Source organism: Cydia fagiglandana, chromosome 23 (genome assembly GCF_963556715.1).
Source record: "Cydia fagiglandana chromosome 23, ilCydFagi1.1, whole genome shotgun sequence".
Classification (NCBI taxonomy): domain Eukaryota; kingdom Metazoa; phylum Arthropoda; class Insecta; order Lepidoptera; family Tortricidae; genus Cydia; species Cydia fagiglandana.
In genome coordinates this window covers 731524-752554 of record NC_085954.1, presented here as the reverse complement: position 1 = coordinate 752554, position 21031 = coordinate 731524, and the positions used below count along the sequence as shown (strand labels likewise).

The 21031-nt window shown below is 40.8% G+C and overlaps 1 protein-coding gene across 1 annotated transcript in view; it reads left to right on the top strand.

Moving 5' to 3' along the window:
• LOC134675738 (uncharacterized) overlaps nt 1-21031 on the top strand; it is a 272173-nt gene that overhangs the window by 70252 nt on the left and 180890 nt on the right. The window contains exons 14-18 of the mRNA XM_063534048.1: nt 1669-1748; nt 6996-7104; nt 7967-8078; nt 8709-8882; nt 10395-10466. Of these exons, the coding sequence (XP_063390118.1) occupies nt 1669-1748; nt 6996-7104; nt 7967-8078; nt 8709-8882; nt 10395-10466 (547 nt within the window). The remainder of the gene's footprint in view (nt 1-1668; nt 1749-6995; nt 7105-7966; nt 8079-8708; nt 8883-10394; nt 10467-21031) is intronic.

The window sequence follows — 21031 nt, the reverse complement described above, 5'->3', positions numbered from 1 at the left end:
CGGCCGCGGGCGGCTGCGGCGCGCGCGCGGAGGGGAGGGCCGCGCTGCTGGCCGCGCTACAAGCCGCCGCCTTGTATCTGCAGTGCAGGTGTGTATGTGATAGTGGAGCGGCTGCTAGTACAGTGTCTCTCCGGCGTGGCCGGCGCGGGCACCGGCGGCGCGGGCGCGGCCGCGGGCGGCTGCGGCGCGCGCGCGGAGGGGAGGGCCGCGCTGCTGGCCGCGCTACAAGCCGCCGCCTTGTATCTGCAGTGCAGGTGTGTATGTGATAGTGGAGCGGCTGCTAGTACAGTGTCTCTCCGGCGTGGCCGGCGCGGGCACCGGCGGCGCGGGCGCGGCCGCGGGCGGCTGCGGCGCGCGCGCGGAGGGGAGGGCCGCGCTGCTGGCCGCGCTACAAGCCGCCGCCTTGTATCTGCAGTGCAGGTGTGTATGTGATAGTGGAGCGGCTGCTAGTACAGTGTCTCTCCGGCGTGGCCGGCGCGGGCACCGGCGGCGCGGGCGCGGCCGCGGGCGGCTGCGGCGCGCGCGCGGAGGGGAGGGCCGCGCTGCTGGCCGCGCTACAAGCCGCCGCCTTGTATCTGCAGTGCAGGTGTGTATGTGATAGTGGAGCGGCTGCTAGTACAGTGTCTCTCCGGCGTGGCCGGCGCGGGCACCGGCGGCGCGGGCGCGGCCGCGGGCGGCTGCGGCGCGCGCGCGGAGGGGAGGGCCGCGCTGCTGGCCGCGCTACAAGCGGCCGCCTTGTATCTGCAGTGCAGGTGTGTATGTGATAGTGGAGCGGCTGCTAGTACAGTGTCTCTCCGGCGTGGCCGGCGCGGGCACCGGCGGCGCGGGCGCGGCCGCGGGCGGCTGCGGCGCGCGCGCGGAGGGGAGGGCCGCGCTGCTGGCCGCGCTACAAGCCGCCGCCTTGTATCTGCAGTGCAGGTGTGTATGTGATAGTGGAGCGGCTGCTAGTACAGTGTCTCTCCGGCGTGGCCGGCGCGGGCACCGGCGGCGCGGGCGCGGCCGCGGGCGGCTGCGGCGCGCGCGCGGAGGGGAGGGCCGCGCTGCTGGCCGCGCTACAAGCCGCCGCCTTGTATCTGCAGTGCAGGTGTGTATGTGATAGTGGAGCGGCTGCTAGTACAGTGTCTCTCCGGCGTGGCCGGCGCGGGCACCGGCGGCGCGGGCGCGGCCGCGGGCGGCTGCGGCGCGCGCGCGGAGGGGAGGGCCGCGCTGCTGGCCGCGCTACAAGCGGCCGCCTTGTATCTGCAGTGCAGGTGTGTATGTGATAGTGGAGCGGCTGCTAGTACAGTGTCTCTCCGGCGTGGCCGGCGCGGGCACCGGCGGCGCGGGCGCGGCCGCGGGCGGCTGCGGCGCGCGCGCGGAGGGGAGGGCCGCGCTGCTGGCCGCGCTACAAGCCGCCGCCTTGTATCTGCAGTGCAGGTGTGTATGTGATAGTGGAGCGGCTGCTAGTACAGTGTCTCTCCGGCGTGGCCGGCGCGGGCACCGGCGGCGCGGGCGCGGCCGCGGGCGGCTGCGGCGCGCGCGCGGAGGGGAGGGCCGCGCTGCTGGCCGCGCTACAAGCCGCCGCCTTGTATCTGCAGTGCAGGTGTGTATGTGATAGTGGAGCGGCTGCTAGTACAGTGTCTCTCCGGCGTGGCCGGCGCGGGCACCGGCGGCGCGGGCGCGGCCGCGGGCGGCTGCGGCGCGCGCGCGGAGGGGAGGGCCGCGCTGCTGGCCGCGCTACAAGCCGCCGCCTTGTATCTGCAGTGCCGGTATGTATGCACAGAGAAAGGGAGATGGTGGTAATGAGGTAGAATGAGAGGAAGATAAAACGCTTCAGCTAGCATTGACGATATTGGGGCGACTCCTGATCCACAATGTTTATCCGGTGTCGCGGGGGGGACGCGACCGCGGGCACCGGCGGCGCTCTGCCGGCCGCGCTGTATCTGATACGGGTGGGTATACCGAACGAAGACGAAATTTTAAAAATAAACTACCCGTAATCTCGACGGCGTTAACTTAAACCGTACCGGATGCTAAATGGTCATTCGTGATAGGGAATATTAGGTAAAACTCTGCGTAAGTGGCACCACTAGCACATGCAGTAAACGAATCTCATTGACACCATCGATGACACGTCATACGTCACTAGGTCGACCGCATGGCCTACCGTGAAACACGACAGTCGAAAGTTCGATTTCTGCCTCTCTTTGAAATTTCGATTATCGCGTTTCGTGGCAGGCCACCTGTAAACAAACCGCCTTGGTGCATCAATGTCATAATGAAAACTTGTCAAAAAACTATTTAAGGCCTACTATGTATAAGTTACTCTATGGTTTACTAAACAAATTAGTGCTGCACTCTGGCGGCAGAACATTGCAAGGGGCTATTCATAAATTACATCATTTCAAATTAGGGGAGGAAGTCTGGACATCAGATGATGGTAGCATGACGTAGGAAGAAACGAGGTCATTCGAAGCATGACTTTTGGATGATTTTAGGGAGGGGGGCGGGGTAAAATAAGATAAGATAAGATAAGATAAGATAATATTTATTCATTAAAACTTATGCTAATTTGATTTATACAATGGTAATTATACAATTTATACTTAAATACTAGTAATTCATGGATTCAGGTTAAGATAGGTACAGATCAATTTAACAATATTAATACCGATACAAATATGTATTTTCTAAACTCTAATGGAAATTTGAACAATACCTAAACTAAGTAAACATTTACTTGTATCTTAGGTATGCACGTTTTGTAGGTCAGTGTATAAGTGGGGAAGTGCTTACCAAACAAGATGATTATTTATTTATAATAACAATAAACTATATGACTATGACTATATTCTACTCTTTAGAACGTTAAGTGGTGACATACTTAGCAATTAGTTTGTACAACACACATATAAATCTTTCTTAACTTCTATGTGACTATTTCTAGTAGTCTTTCTGTGTCCTCGTACGCCTTGCCAATGAGCAACGTTTGTAACGCGTTTGTGCAGACTTTACTGGGCATTGGGTAAATATTCAATAGGAGATTGAATTTATTGTAAAGGAAAGAGCCGAGGAAACAAAAAAACTTACGTGTGTTTGCGGTGCGGAATGAATCTTTGGTGCAAATTATGTCAGCAATCGTCAAAAATCGATGACGTAATTTATGGACAGCCCCCTATTAAAAACGTTCAATAAAATCTACACATGATTTTCGAATTACTACAAAACTAGTGGCTCTGTAAGCTATAAACTTTTATTGTCAAGACGTCAAAGTGCGTGTTCAGATATTTTTGAGCACCTTGTCCACTCCGATATACTTTTCACATCACCTATTCAGAAAAGGGGCTTTTTCTTCCCCGCTAGGAGGGATCAAAGTGGCACTTTTCCTTCCTGCTAGGGGGGATCAAAATGGCACTTTTCTGTTCTAGGACACTGTTTTTGTTGTTTTTTGCATTCTTTTTAGTGTTCCGTACAAAACTTTGTTTACGGAACACTTATTTTTAGCTTGAATAATATTTTAAAACATAATAATTGTGCCAACACTAAGATTTTTTTATTTTCCTCATAGTAGATGTGAAAAGCAGTATGTGTCACACGGTATCAAAATGATTTCGTCTTGGGCGTTAACACTTGAATCCCTCATTACGCTCAGGATTCAATGTACGCCCTTGACGGAAATATATCATTTTGATCCCTTGTAACTTGTAACATAAACTACTACATATATCTGATCGCGACTGTGAAATGATTCACGAAATGCCTCAGACCCGATAACCTAGTAGATATCAATGTTTATTGATTACATCGCCTCAATCTTTGCATCTTGCACTTATCGGATTTATCTATCCGCATAAACACAAATAACTATAGCCAACAGATATGCGCCTCAGATTATCCAAGCCCTCACTTGGTCAGTTATAAACATTATACTTTTGCAAAAGCGGGATTTGTTATTCGGCGAAACATTTTTTGTTACATTTTTAACTCTAACTAGTATGTTTTAAATATTAAAAGTAATACCACTAGACTGTTATTCAGCTAATAAGTTGTATTTTTTTTATTAGTGTACATGTTATATGTAGCGTTGATAAAAAGACGAGTAACTAAGATTATCCAAATGTGTTCACGCATACGAAGTGTAAAATTTAAGAATAAAAATTGAAATTAAAATCAGTTTATACATTTTGTTCATATTTTGAATGACTATTCAATCAATCAGTCTGTTTTTAGGGTTCCGTACCCAAAGGGTAAAACGGGACCCTATTACTAAGACTTCCGTCCGTCCGTCCGTCCGTCTGTCTGTCACCAGGCTGTATCTCACGAACCGTGATAGCTAGACAGTTGAAATTTTCACAGAGAGTGAGTATTTTTGTTGCCGCTATAACAACAAATACTAAAAACAGAATAAAATAAAGATTTAAGTGGGGCTCCCATACAACAAACGTGATTTTTGACCAAAGTTAAGCAACGTAGGGCGTAGTCAGTACTTGGATGGGTGATCGTTTTTTTTTTGCATTTTTTTTTTCGTTTTTTTTTTCATTATGGTACGGAACCCTTCGTGCGCGAGTCCGACTCGCACTTGCCCGGTTTTTCAGTACATCAAATATACAAAAATCCATAGTAATCTTTTAAATTATGACGTGTAGGTATTAGGTATTCTTGATATCAAGTGTAGTATAGTATACAGGGTGTTTGGTACATCGTTTGCCAAATTAAAACGGCAGATAGGTTGAGTCATTTGCTATCTTCTCATGCCTAGAAAAACAAAATTGGCCATTGTTTTTTTTTACTACTTCGCAAGTAAAAATGTGAAATTTACGAAAAACCGGCATAGAAGTGAAAAAATAAATGTGCGCCAAATTAAAAATTTCTAGGCCTGAGAAGATAGCAAATGACTCAACCTATCTGCCGTTTTAATTTGGCAAACGATGTACCAAACACCCTGTTTAAATGTCGAACTTCACTAGGTAATATTCTGGTAATATAGTTCATTTGAAAACTCACGAGTGTTGATAAACTACGTGCGTCGACATATTTATTTATAACTTTACCTGTTGTTTCCTGAAGCCGTCCCTTTTCCTCATAATATAATTACGTATAGATGAAGCGAAACGTAATTTCAATAAAATAATTAACATTTTTAGTATTCATCTGTCTGTAAATATGTTACTGCGGTTTTGTTTAACTTAATAGTACATTATTGTACGCGTTTTAAAAAGCAATAAAATTCGGTAATTATGTATGAAATATATTTTATACAAAATGATTATAGTCTCTATTTCTAATTAGTGTAATTACTCGTTTTTATTTCATTGGTAATTACTTTATAGGAAAATAATTAAAGTTATAACCTTTTTAACTCATGTTGTTTTTCATAAAGTGGGCAAGTCGCAAGTCAAAATTTAATGAATTAGAGAAAAGTGTAGTGTGTTAGAGTGAGATGGTGGTATTGACTGAAGTGAGTGAGACGCAGGCGAAGGAGATCAGGAGGAGATGGTGGCAGTCGCCTAGGAGTAATAAAAAGAAAAAGCTCACGTGAGTTTATTAAATTCATTAAAGTCTCATTAACAACCGGGTCTATAGTGAATTTATTTTATTACCTTTATTTACCGACGTTTCGACACAGGTTTCATGTGAGTTTATCAGTATTTTGAGCCGCGATGCTAAACGAGCGCCATAGCAAGCCTCGAAAACCGGTTAAATTTCCAAATCGTTATCATGTACTTGGCGCAAAACCATTTAATTTCGGTTTCGCTTGAAAAACCGTTATTTAGAAACCGGTTTTTAGAAGATCATTTCCATAAAGTTCTTGCCAGATTAACCGATTTGAAACAATAAGATTTGGTTTCTTCCTATGTCGGTGTCTATGTTTACGTGGCCCACCACCAGGCCGGGCGGGCGTCTCGTCGCTTGTCGAATGAACCGGTTTATTTAGGTTACAATAAAGTTCTTGAAACGTTCGCGATCTTATGAAAGTTCGGAGGAAAACCGAAATAAACAGGTAAATACCGGTATTTTATAAACCGGTTCCGAGCTTTGCGCCATAATTTGTGGATGAACGGCGATGCGCTACGTCTGTAAATGCGCATTACCTATTTAAATGAATATTAATCGATTTTAGGTTCAAAGATTTCGTCCACAAATATTTTCCCTTTTGTCATATTGGGTATAGTCACAGACGGTCCAGAACGCAAAATGACTAGTGTAATATTTTGCCTATATCCCGTCTAGTCTACATCGCGAACGGTCTAGAACGCAAAATGACCACTTTTTTATATCACTAGGGTAGGTTATGTTCGTTAGTTATCTTCAAATGGCCGAACGCCAAACAGCACAGAATAGGAGCCCCGCGTCGCTTGGCTCCGTCGACATCGCTAACGTAAAGATAAAACGACGAGAATGATGTAGGCATTTTGCGTTCTGGACCTTTCGCGATGTAGACTAAAAGTGATATAGGCAAATTATTACAGTAGTCATTTTGCGTTGTAGACCGTCTGCGAATAATCCTCATATTGGTAGAGTAGTAGTGTTAAGAACCAACAGGAGTGATCATTTCTCCATACAAACGTACTCGACTGTTTCCTCCGTGGGTTTTGAAGCTAGAGCAATGATTTTTTCAACACAGATTAATATTGTCAATATCTGTGTAGGACCGTTTAGCTTTTTTTGATATTTTTGTTTTTTAAGGCGAGTAGAGCCCTTCAAAAATGGCCAAAATGGCCTAATTGACTATGCCGCAATGAGAGGCGTGGTATTCAAAACTGATATCAATTAGTCAAAAAAGCAAAACGGTCCGACACAGATAATTTCATAATCATTTAGATTTCCAAATTCGATTACGATTGGTTAAGTTTTGGAGGAGGAAACAGTCGAGTACGAAACCTCGATTTTTGAGATTTTTACGCAGGATTTTCGCCTTGTTCTTATGGCACTAGTTTTAGGAGCCACTTCCGTTAGCGAGACGGGTATATTTACTTAAAATATTTAAATATCAGCTCCTGTTTTGTGTGTGTCAGGCCGGCGACGGTGGCGGCGGCGGCGGGCGGCGCGCGCGCGGGGTTCCTGCAGCGCGACAAGCTGTACAAGCAGCGCGTCAAGCAGCTCGCCAAGATGAACCCGCAACCGGTAAGCTTAACCGTCATAGGGGTCGTCCATTAATTACATCACATAAAATTTCGTTTTTAAGGGTAGTAGGGTCCGCTTGGCATCCGAGAATTGGCATGGATATTTCTACGAAACCGCCGCCCATCTGACCTTCCAACCCAGAGGGTGAACTATACTGCAAAACGTAATTCAAGACCAAAAAAAGTGAGACAATGTTGCCATTGCAATAATTTGTTTCTAAAATTGTAAATTCCTTTTGATAAATAATCACGCTAAGATAATTTATTCATTAGTAATTTTACTCCTACTATTTAATAAAGTACTTTTATTTACTTATGTGTACATAAATACAAGACGCGCTAGTAAAAAAGTGGCAACATTTCTTACTTTTTTTGGTCTTGAATTAAGTTTTGCAGTTTAGGCCTTATTGGGATTAGTCCGGTTTCCTCACGATGTTTTCCTTCACCGAAAAGCGACTGCTAAATATCAAAAAATGATATTTCGTACGTCCCGCGATACTACTGTTCGGAAAGTACGCTAGAAACATAGGTATATAATTCTTATACAGAGTGCGCAGTGGCAAATTTAAACGATTTGATTTAAAAAAACTTGCGAACTTTGCGATACCAAGCTAGCTTGCAAAATTTTATTTTTTGGAAATTTCGATTGGTTCCCCTTGTTAAGTTCAATTTGTGAGTTAAAAGGAGCAACTTGCCAAAGGTAATTCCATAATCATCTTTTGACGTAGATCGTACTTTTTTGTTGCAGACGAGTCGCCAGGTCGCCACTAATCAATCAAATAAAATAATTTTCAGGCAACTAAGGTCCATAGATATATCTTACAAACTAGCATATATACAATGACCAAATATCTCGTCCACAGTTCATAGTTCGCGGCCACCACCTCCAACTCCAAGCTCTGACCTCAGAAGCACACTGCCATTATTGCGACGAGGTCATTTGGGGTCTGGCTCCTCAGGCATACTTCTGCACGGGTATGTATAGAAAATATCGATTCAATTCAAAATCTAGTAGTCGATGATTAATTACTTTTTGAATTACAAATTTAAGGGCTATCCCACGCTAGCGTCTCCACAGCATCGGCGTCTATTCAAGTCTATGGCTGCTGCTCGACGCAACTTTGGCGCAACTACGCAGTGACGCTATGACATTCAAAATACGCTAGTGTGGGGTGGGTGTCAGGTGTAGGCAGGCCTCGACCTAAAAACTGAGAACCCTTTATTTGTTTGACCGAGTAAAAATAGTAAAATATCGTAGATTTAGGGTTAAAAAAATCATGATAATGATTTACAATATTGACCGACTATTATGACAGAAATTGCTATCATTGATAATTATTTTGGTATAATTTTCATTTCATTAAGTTCTGTATGTACGATTGAAATAACTATAATGAAATAATGTGAATAAATGATATATTCTTGAAAATTTTCCACATATTTTAGAAGCTAGCTTATAAAAAGTATATTTATATATAGTCGTATAGTAGAAGACTTAGTTCTCAAATTGACAAATGATTTGACGACTATACAAAAGAGATGAATGATATGAAAATTGTAGTCTACACTTAATGATTAACTAGCAAAACTTTATCATTCCAACAGATTGCAAGCTGCGCGTCCATCGCAACTGCGCCAAGTCCGTGGAAGAAGCGTGCATTATAACCGGCGACCACAACAACCGGATATCCCGTCTCATAGACCTAATACACCCCGCCCATCAACCACAAGACGACAAGAAAGCGAGAAAAGCTGCGAGCACAGCACATTTTCTCAACAGTGAGTAAAATACATAAAGTTAAAGACCTCGCTTCACTCGGTCTGCAAGTTGCAACCGGATATCCCGTCTCATAGACATAATACACCCCGCTCATCAACCACAAGACGACAAGAAAGCGTGAAAAGCTGCGAGCACAGCACATTTTCTCAACAGTGAGTATAATACACAAATTTAAAGACCTCGCTTCACTCGGTCTACAAGTTGCAACCGGATATCCCGTCTCATAGACCTAATACACCCCGCTCATCAACCACAAGACGACAAGAAAGCGAGAAAAGCTGCCAGCACAGCACATTTTCTCAACAGTGAGTATAATACACAAACAAAGTAAAAGACCTCGCTTCACTCGGTCTGCAAGGTTCAACCGGATATCCCGCCTCATAGACCTAATACACTCCGCTCATCAACCACAAGACGACATGAAAGCGAGAAAAGCTGCGAGCACAGCACATTTTCTCAACAGTGAGTAAAATACACAAAGTAAAAGACCTCGCTTCACTCGGTCTGCAAGGTTCAACCGGATATCCCGCCTCATAGACTTAAGAGCCAACAGGAGTGGTCATTTCTCCATACAAACGTACTCGACTGTTTCCTCCAGGGGTTTTGATGCTAGAGCAATGATTTTTTCAACACAGATTAATATTGTCAATATCTGTTTCGGACCGTTTAGCTTTTTTTGATATTTTTGTTTTTTAAGGCGCTAGAGCCCTTAAAAATGGCCTAAATAGAGGCATAGTAGTCAAAACTGATATCAATTAGCCAAAAAAGCAAAACGGTCCGACACAGATAATTTCATAATCATTTAGATTTCCAAATTTGGTTATGATTGGTTAAGTTTTGGAGGAGGAAACAGTCGAATACGAAACCTCGATTGTTGAGATTTTTACGCAGGATTTTTCGCCTTGTCCTTATCGCACTAGTTTTAGGAGCCGCTTCCGTTAGCGAGACGGGTATATTTACCTAAAATATTTAAAACTCAGCTCCTGTTTCGTCTTAGTACACCCGGCTCATCAACCACAAGACGACAAGAAGGCGAAAAGAAAGAGGCTGCGAGCACAGCACATTTTCTCAACAGTGAATAACACACATACAATTCTGAGTTGAAACACAACATCCCTATACTGAATCAATGCAAATAAATAATTTCTGGCTTCTGATACGAACATAAAAGCTATCCCTAGATTTAGGATACGTTATGAAACGAACTTATTCGGTAAAAAACTACGCTGAACTAGTAATCTATAACTACATTTTATGGTATCTATTAGTTTCTTCTACCATAGTTTTGTTCCGATAAAATTAGAACTATCATTACCTACCTTGTCATGCAACTTTCCACTGCTATTATTGTGTTCATACACAGGTCTATTAAATTGTATTTAACGGTATTAAACGAACGCTGGACGCGGGTGGCGCAAGGCCGGTCATTGTGGCAGGCCTAGCAGTGGACGTCCTTGGCTGATATGATGATGATGATGATGAACGGTATTAAAATCGTGATATTTCCACAGTGGAGCGCAGCACCCGCAAGCTAGAAGACGACCAGCTTCCTCGAGCGGAGCACGCGCTCACCCCGCCTCAAGGTCAGTCAGTTTGCTTTACCTAGGGAATGCTCCCAGTACTGACTTTGTATGGCAAAAACCGGTTCCGGTACTGTACTTGTATAGAGAACCAGTACCGGGAGCACTCCCTAGCTTTATCCATACCAAGCTCGTGTTACGCTCGTGCTAATGTTAATAGTTACACAGGAATTGGAGATTTTAAAACGCGCTTTCCGACTTTACGATTTTAAGGACGTTCAATGGGTATATACTCGTAACCTAACGTTTACATAAAGGTTTAGGTTTTAATTTATTATTATTCTCAATATGTTATGTTTCTAGGAGTTTCACAGACGGGTAGTTTCACAGACTATTTATATATATTAAAGATTTCTAGGAATTTCACAGCGTGGCAGCATAACGTCAAACCTACTAACCATGAGATGTTCACTGATAGCTTACGCTTAGTTAGGGCAAAGAGAATTTGAAATAGAGGCGTATTGTCAAAGTCAATTTTGTAGTCACAGTAAATTTACCGCCATCTTTCGACACAGCATTAAAACTTTTAGAACGCCATTTTACTTTGATCCTTGTTCTTTCACTGATGTCTTAAATTTGTTAAATGTTAAAAGGTGTCGCCATCTACACGAGTATAGGCCAAAGGTATGGTGCCATCGATCGAAAAGATGGCAGTAAATTTACTGTGACTACAAAATTTACTTTGACAATACGCCTCTATACTAAATTCTCTTATTCTCTTTGCTCAGGGTATTATCTACAGTGTTTCTTATTAAGGATTTACAGGAAAAAAGGTAAGTGTTGGAGATTTTTGTGTTTATGTATTTTGAAGTACCTACTCGTAAATGCTCACTTATGTATGTAAGGTTTTATATTAAATTCCATTTTGTACACTGCCTTTTATGGGCGTAGTATTATAGTTGTGTTTGCTCAGAGCAAAAAAAGGTAAACCAAGGCGTTGAATGAACAAGAGATTTCCTTTAGCAGGATTGGTCCTTAGGACCCAAGCATGGATTTAAGAAGTGGAGCCACCCAGATTTTTGATGCAGGTGGGGGGGGGGGGGTTTGTTTAAGCGTCTGCGACGTTTGAGGTTAATAATGCTTTAAGTTTAGGTTCTAAGTCAAGTTTAGTATAATTTTCAACTAAATCACAGAATAGATGTAGACATAGATTTCATCAAAATCGGTTCAGCGTTAATTGATTTCCCATACAATCCTACACCTTACCTTTAATTTTTTTGGAATAAAAACTATCCTAATTTCTTCCCTGGGATTAAAACGATCTCTATACCAAATTTTATCTAAATCGGTTCAGCGGTTATTCAATCCCCATAAAAATTTCCTCCTCCCTTTTCACACCCTTAAGGGATGATTATTGGGATTAAAAGTATGCTATGTTATTCCCTGGGACTCAAACTATCTCTGTACCAAATTTTAACTAAATTGGTTCAGCAGTTTAAGCGTGAAGAGGAACTTAAAAAAAAAGTATTTTTTTCATATTTTATGTGTTTTTACTTCGGAATGGTGTCATTATGATATCAGAAATAAATTGGGCACCCCCGATTTATACGAAAACGATACCAAACTTGACCTAGTAGCTTAAATGATAAAAATTTACATCAAAAATCTCGGTGGCTTCACTTCTTGAATCCATCCCTGGGTCCTAAGGATCAATCCTGCGAAAGGAAATCTCTTGTTCATGCAACGCCGTATATTAACTCCAGCGCCATCCGCTAATAAGCACTATTACCGTATTATTTTCCGATTAAGTGTTACAACGGTGACTATTATTTGGTATTTTATTATTATTTTTTAGTCTAAATATTACAATTAACAATGTTACCAGTGTAATTGAATTGTATACTGAATATACCCACATTAATTATGTCAAGTAATCCGTACAGACAAATGTATCTACTATATTTTAGATCCAAACATTTTTTACCTGTCCAATTCACATATATTTTTTAAAACTATATTTGGCAGGAAAACATTAACTTTCTTTTTAAATTTACTTATTAAAAAAAACTGGACAAGTGCGAGTTATTTAATAAGTAAATTTAAAATGAAAGTAAAAGTTTTCCGGCCAATCATTGTCTATGAAAATATAGTTTTTTGAAGTACATATATGTGATAGGCTCATCTTTGTTTCATACTTGTCTATTGCAAAATTTATCTAGTGACCTATGCACTTATTATACTAAGCGGGCATAGCAGATGGAGACTGACCGCCCTCGTATTAGTGATGTACCACATCTAATTGATCGGCTTTTAGCCTCGATATATCATGTAATGCATTATGGTTTTCGTATACAGTAGGGCTGTGCATAGTGTGCATTACCATAGAGAAAAAAGTACATAGAGTGCTCACTCCATACATCAGTTTTGGTACCAAATCGACTATTATTTTCGCAGACGACATCTAGCATCGAGTAGCAGAATTACCAGTACTGCTACTTGACAATAGATGTTGCAGCGACCGAAAAGTCTAGTGCTCAACAATTTTCAGCTAATATTATAACCGGATTAACTGGAACTATATTGTCAACTCCTGCTTCTAATATTAGTTGTAAATTGGAGTTCAATACAATTTTCGTGAGTACGAGAGAATATGAGAGACATCTAGTATCGAGTAGCTGTACTGATGATTCCGCTACCCGATGCTATCGATATATCGACTACGAATGTACCTAATAGTCGTTTTGGTACCAATAAAACTGATGTATGGAGTGAGCACAGTTGAGTATTCCGTGGACTACTCAATGAAATACCATATTAAAGTTCCCAAATATATTATGCATCCGCACAGGCAAACGATTACAAGAGAATGACCTATTTGTGAATGTGACATCTGTCTTAGAAGACTTATTCTATATAGCCAGAGTTTATGTTGGTACATATACGAACTCTATGTAGTTATATTAGGCACACACCAACATCATTGTTGAAATTAAGTTCCAACAAGCACTCTATTCTTACTATATTTCTCTATGGCATTACTGGTGCATCGGTACCTATTTCAGTTAGGTATGAGTGTGGCGATAGCCTGTGCGGTGGGGCTTGCATAACAAATGGATAGGGGATGAAGGGCGGCTATGTGGACGAAGGGCGGTTCATGTTTATACAGTTACTGGATGTTCTAATAGAAAAATACACTATGACGTCTTTATTTTTAGGGTTCCGCACCCAAAGGGCAAAAACTCTGTCCGTCTGTCTGTCTTTCTGTCAGTCAGTCTGTCTATCTCTCCGTCTGTCTGTTTGTCTGTCACCAGGCTATAACTCAAGAACCTTGATAGCTAGGCAGTTGAAATTTTCACAGATGATGTATTTCTGTTGCCGTGCCGCTATAACAACAAATACTAAAAACAGAACATAATAAATATTTAAGCATGGCATTTATTGGGTTCACTGGGATAATACTTAATTGGAATTAAAATAAAAACTTTTACCTACTTGGTAAGAGGTACCTGGGAAGACCGAGTGGTGGCCGCCCGGTAGGATGGCCCAGGTACCGCTGGGGAGACAGTGTGGAAGCGGATCTGCGTCAGCTTCAAGCCGATAATTGGCAGGAAACGGCGCAGGATCGGGAAAAGTGGCGTGCTCTCATCTCGGAGGCCAAGATCCTCTTTGGGTCGCTGAGCCATATTAGTAAGTAAGTAAGTTACCTACATGTTGATATCCACGACTGCCAGTTCTAGTAGTTATAGAAGTTATAGATCTATCTACCTCAGTAGGTGGTAGCTGCGAGCGGTGCACGTGGACGGATCACTGCATTATCGAGCGCTAACCTGATGAGCGGGCAGGTGGCCTATTCGGATAGTCAATTCTTGTTATGGAACTGACATGACATGACCTGCATGATCAGCTTTCTCATTGATTTTTGGACAACAAAGAGAGCCTTAAGGGCCCCCCCACATCTGGCGTCTTTCGAGCGTCGGCGTCTGTCGGCGTCGGTTCAGCGCTATGGAAAATGACGTCGCTGCGCAGTTGCGTCGACGCTGCGTCGACGTTGCGTCGACGTCGACCATAGAATTGTAGACGCCGACGCTCGAAAGACGCCAGATGTGGGGGGGCCCTAACGAGCTGGTGTCGGGAAAATTGTACGGCGCTATACAGTCATGCAGTAAAAGTTATTTTAAAACCCAGATTCTCGTTGACGTATTAACAAAAAAACCGGGCAAGTGCGAGTCGGACTCGCGCACGAAGGGTTCCGTACCATAAAGCAAAAAAAAAAAACGGAAAAAAATGCAAAAAGAAAACGGTCACCCATCCAAGTACTGACCACGCCCGACGTTGCTTAACTTTGGTCAAAAATCACGTTTGCTGTATGGGAGCCCCACTTAAATCTTTATTTTATTCTGTTTTTAGTATTTGTTGTTATAGCGGCAACAGAAATACATCATCTGTGAAAATTTCAACTGCCTAGCTATCACGGTTCGTGAGATACAGCCTGGTGACAGACAGACGGACAGACGGACGGACGGACAGCGAAGTCTTAGTAATAGGGTCCCGTTTTACCCTTTGGGTACGGAACCCTAAAAATGTATTCCTTATTTATGTAGGTATTTTTAAAAAGGTTAGTAAACCGGATGTGCAGTAAGAAAGTAGCTAAATAGGACGCAATTACACAAACTGGGCCGCAGACTCACGCTTCCGTCCACCGTCGGTGCATACATTCCATTATTAGTCATGGGTACGAGTATGTGCTGTATGCCTTTAGCTAACCTCTGCCGGTGACTTCGTCTGTGTAGCCATAGAGAAATATAGTAAGACAAGAGTGCTCACTCCATACATCAGTTTTGTACCAAAAAGACTATTATTTTCATAGTCGACATCTAGCATCGAGTAGCGGAATTATCAGTACTGCTACTTGACAATACATGTTGCAGCGACATGGCTATTTGTACGTTACGTAGAAATCATTTAGAAATAGCAACATTTGACGTCCCCTCCCCCGCAAAAATCGGCAGACTGTTTTATACAGAAAATGACAGCAATGACGTCTCCAGTTAGTAAATGCTGTAAGGAACAGGGTTATTCTTTGTATATTTTTCCCTTCAGGCATGGCTATTTTATTCATATTTTTTGTCAAATTGAACAGGAAAACTTTTTAGTTAGTTCGCTACACGTAACATTGCCATGGGGTACTATAATTTGCATAATATACACTTAAATGGCTAAAGGTAAACCTTATTTACATTGCTATAGAGTCTACTTATCGTCAGTTTTGTTGTTAATACCAAATACAAGCTTATCTAAAAGCCGCAATTTACCGCTTGGAAAATTATCTGTCCTTGTTACGAAATACATAATAGAAAGAGACGGAATTTGTACTTGGGTAAGGATAATTTGACAGTGACCTACTGACCATGAATATAGTTATATATACCTACCTTTTGCTTTAGAACATATATAGTAGTATACCCTATAATGGACGTGGAACCAGTAATGGGACAAAAAACCACAATTCCTCTAAAATAAGTATCTAAAAGTAGTTTGTAAACACTGGATATATTTTTAACATAAATAAAAGTCCTAGAGCGGTTGATGTTTGAAATTTTATTAAATTCAGTTATTTTTTAAGAAATGTGTGTCAACCCAAAAGTTGTCGTGCCACTGAAAAAAAATATCACTACGAATTCTTAACAACTTCGCTAAGAGAGGCGATTTAATTTATTAAATTTTAATTCATTAATACTTGATGAAAAGTAGAATGTGTTTTGTTAATTGCATTTACCATGAGATAAGGTATACAACGCACTATGATGTGACTCCACAGATGTAAAAAAATAGTGGTATTTGGCCCAATCCCATTATAGGAGCTGTAAAACTGCATAGCTCCTATGATGGGACAATTAACATACTGATGCTTGCCATGCCATAATTTTATGTTTAAACAATACAGAAGTAAAATGTAGTTACGGAATATGTCAACCAGGAGGTATTCTCGGACTTCGGATAAATTAATATCGTTTTTCCAAACTTTTATTTAACTTGCCCTGTTAGTGTGGGTCAAATCTTGGCAGCTGAATTTGAGCCACTTTTCGATTTCCGATTCAGTTGAAATTTTGTGTAAGTAAGTACGTAATTAAGTATGCAAATCGGATGATAATGCAATATTATGATAACATGGACCTGATCTGATGATGGAGACAGGAGGCGGCCATGGGAACTTTATCGCAATAAACCCTAACTAATTGTGTTTGGGTATGTTAGAATTGTCTCGATGGATCTAATACAATAATAATTGGCTGTGGAAAGAAAAATACATTCAGCGATAAAAGATTATACCAACAATTGATTTTTTTGCCATAACTTATTCCCCATCTCAATATTTTATACTGATAGAGCAATGTCCATTATAGGGGGCCCATTACTGGATCCACGTCCATTACCGGGGGCCCATTACTGGAACTTTGGTGTCCATGACTGGAGAAAAAACACATAGTTTTAATTTGTTAAGTATGTGGAAACTCATTGCAGTATCTTTGATACAACACGCCTAAAACATGAAAGACGTATAGGACTTTCATCTTTTAACACGGTAAGCGGTAGACCATTTACATGTATAAGGGAAATATCATAAATACTCCAAATTTCCTCTTAAATGTCCCATGTACATTACATCTACATTAAATATTTGCTAAAACGATATGGAATTTGCTGGGTTGTGGCGTTCCATGCCCAAAGGGTCCTGATGCTCCAACTGTAAGTTTTAACGTAAATATACCGCATTTTAAATATTAGTAGGGATTCAACTATTCATGTATATTTAATATGAAATTTCAATACTGAATAAGCTAATTTTATTGCTCCGAAGTATACGAGTATAATAAAGCTGCTAGTATTCGCCAGTTCGCTTTCGCTCTGAAGCTATTTGTAGAATTTTAATTGTTCTAGAAAACGGAATGTTGAGTGTTGTTTGACGGGTTCGACGCCGATTTAGACACGGCTATACAAACATGTGGTCACTAGACAGTAGAGTTGCTTTTCATAACTTATGAGTAGAGTTAATACCTAATGATTGCCATTGAAAAGCGCCAGTCATTCATAAAGTGCTCACCATTTGCGGGGTACCGAGTGTACCGACAGATATATAGTTTACAGAACCTGGAGACAAAAATCTAACTGGAAACAACCCAATATATGTACTCGTATAATTGATGTGACTAGTATGCTGACCGCTTTAGTATGCTGAAATAATTAAATGAAATGAAATACATAAAATATATGTGACAACCCAATACATGTGAGAACGAAATTGACAATTATACATACATATATGTATACTTTCTATATTTAGTTTACCTTTATTTTATACAGTATGTGTCTGACAATGGGGCTTTAATTCCAGGGCTTGATTTTACTCGCTAAACAGAGCTACTTTTACTATGGGACCAACCCTAAAATCGGGGAATTTTTTTTGGCTTTTCCATAAAAAACGTCGATATCAGAATCTGATCAGACAAAATGTATGAAAAAGTAAAAAAAAAATCGGGATTTCGGGGTTGGTGTCATAATAAAAGTAGCTCAGTTTAGCGAGTAGAATCGAGCCCTGGATTTAAAGCCCGATGGTCAGTAACACCCTGTAGAGAAAAATATTAACGTACACAGGCACAGGCACACTCATATTATGTCATTTTCTACCAGTCTCTTCAATATTTATTTTCTAGTTCATTTCGAATTCACCTGCACTAATTTCTATTAAGCAAAGCGGCGTGCCCTTTGCCTTATTAGATTGACCCCTTGCTCCTAATCCGAGGTCAAGATACGTGTAGTTTATACTACTCGAATGTGGATAACCTCTATCCGCCCAGAGACCTATAAAAAGTTCTCCTGTTCCATTCTAATTTGAACTTTGTGCTGACGAAATAAAATTTCATTTTGCTTCGCTAGTTTTGACGTATGGGCTAGAGGATAAAGTAACATTAGTATAAAAAAGATAAAGTTCTAAATCGAATAATGCGTGGAAATAGTGTTTTGGGTTAAAGTAGCATTGATTGTCACACAAAATTAGTAATCAGTACTGGATATAAACGTTAACACGTCGAAAAAATGCATTTTTAAAACTTTTGTTTTTACTGGACTTATATCGACCGTGATATTAACTTTTTGTATTGTTTTCGAGCTCCCGATATTTCGACACAGTTACATGCATCTTGTTCACGGTTTCATATCCCGGTCGATATACGAGTAAGTCTAGTGAAACTAACCGTGAATCATTCAAAACTGCTTTTGTTTTCATACCACTCTTCAATCTACCCGCGTCACATTTAAGTCGTTACATTTTCACTCCAATTTTAACAAAAATATCACGTTAAATACTTTAAAAAATAGTTAACAGGAATCCCTACTAGCTTTTAAAATCACAGAATCACAATCAATGTACTCGCAAGGTCGCTTACGTAAAGTTTACCAAACTTTGCTGAAACGCCTGAAAAGCTTTCAGCGTTTCAGTGTAGGCCGGTCCGTCGCGCCGCTCGGCCGTCGGTCCCACGGTTTTACGCTTTCGAACGATTCGGGAGTTTACGAAAGATTTCGCAATTTTTTGAGCTGGAAAGTGGTAAAAATTGTGGTGATTTTGGTATAATATAGATATAAAACTTTTAATATTAAAGATAGATATTGGGGTATTTACGAAAATTTGCATTAAAGCTATTTTTTTTGGCTGAAAAATGATTAAAAACTTTGATTTCTATGCATAATTCGATCGGTAAAGTCAGAGGAAGGGTTGGTAAATTTTGTGATTTGAAAATTTGATTGTTTTTTGGTCCTAAAAATGTTCAAAAAGTACAGAAAATCAGTTAAATTACAAAAGTGCTAGTGAGAATTTGTGAAGTGTATTTTTGTTTGTGGTCATTTTTGGATTGTTAGTTCATTACGTCGGTATGTACTTACTATGTGGACACAATTAACTGGCTATTTGTGAATCTTATCACAAGTAAATAAGGTCTGCTTAAAGTCAGTGAAGCGTGACTGTTAGTATTTTGACGGCGTTGAAATTGGCGCCAAAATTACTTGCGTATTCGCAAAAAAACAATGCCAATGATATTGCAAAATTATCTTTATTTCTTTTCAGTTAGAGCGTAATTTAGGGAAGCAGTTTTGTCGCCATCGACATTCTCTTGTTTTTGTAGCAAAATAAAAGGTCGAGCCAATAGAAATGTTTAGCATTTTGTCTGTTTCAAAATGTGACATTTTTAGACGGTAATGTTTGGCCGAAGTATTCGTGAAATTGTTTCGGGCCTGGCGTTATTTGCTTTGGAATTCGGTAATGTTTCATTTGATTTAGTAAACGGTATACAGTATACATCTTGGGAATTTTAAAAATGATGTTTTACCTTGAACCATATACTGAAAAAAATCGGTAAAGAAAGGATTTTGAAACGATCATACGATTGTGTTGAATATTTTTGCGCACTGCGTATGCAAGACAGATACCTATACTTTTATTTTAGTATGAATATTTTAATATTTTCTTTTCCTTGAGTGAAACAGGAAGAGTCGCGGTCAACTACTAGTATTTAAATGAGCATTTCAATTGTTCTCAATAGTTCAATTGTGTTCATCAGTTTATTACATGCTGGCAATGAAGTACGGTCAACTATGTATACTTTATTACTGACTAGCGAACCGCCCCGGCTTCGCACGGGTTGGAACCTTAACAGATTACAAATACTTATCCTAAACCTTCCTTTATAATCACTCTAATATCTGGGAGACCGAGCTTTGCTCGGAAAACATATAAAAACTCAAAAAAGCGCGTTTTCCAATATAATTAGATCGAGCTAGATCGATTTTTCACCACCGAAAACCCCCACATAGCAAATTTCATCCAAACCGTTAGAGCTGTCTCCGAGATCGCAGAAATATATATATTAATACATTTATATACAAGAATTGCTCGTTTAAATATAGGTATAAGATATAATGTCAAACTTCTACACTTTTTCACACTTTGTTCTGTCAAACGACATTCGGCCCAATTCGAACTTTAAGATACTTCAAACTTTAATAGACGTAATATTTGATGTATATTAAAGTTCGAATCGGGCCGAATATCGATGCAGAGTTAGCTTAGACGTACCTACTCTATGTATTTTTACAAACCTAAATGAATGAATTGAATTAGTAACCGAGTGAATTATATTGTACCTAACTACAAGTACGAAACGGCAGACAATGGCCTGCTATCTAACGTGGATGCATATCCTGTGATATCAATTAGTTACCGTTTTGCGAATTTTGAATCAAATTCTACATAAAACTGTTCAATATTTTTGTATTGTTCAAATTAATGGAATTGCCAATTTACATAAAAGTATTAACCTGACTACGGTTTTATTGTTGTAAAGCAGAACAGCCTAACATCTTCTTTGTCGTCACACTCTTGTCAGAGTGGTCGTGGTCGTCATATCAGGGCTGGTGGCAAGCTTCACAATCCGTCGCCATTCCCCCCGTACTAGCCCTTCTTGTACATTCATGGTCGGTTCATTGAATGCATTTTTGACTAGGTCTGACCAACGCATTGGTGACCTACTGCGCCCTGTGCCTTCGACTTTTCCTTGCGCTACAAGTCGTTATACAGA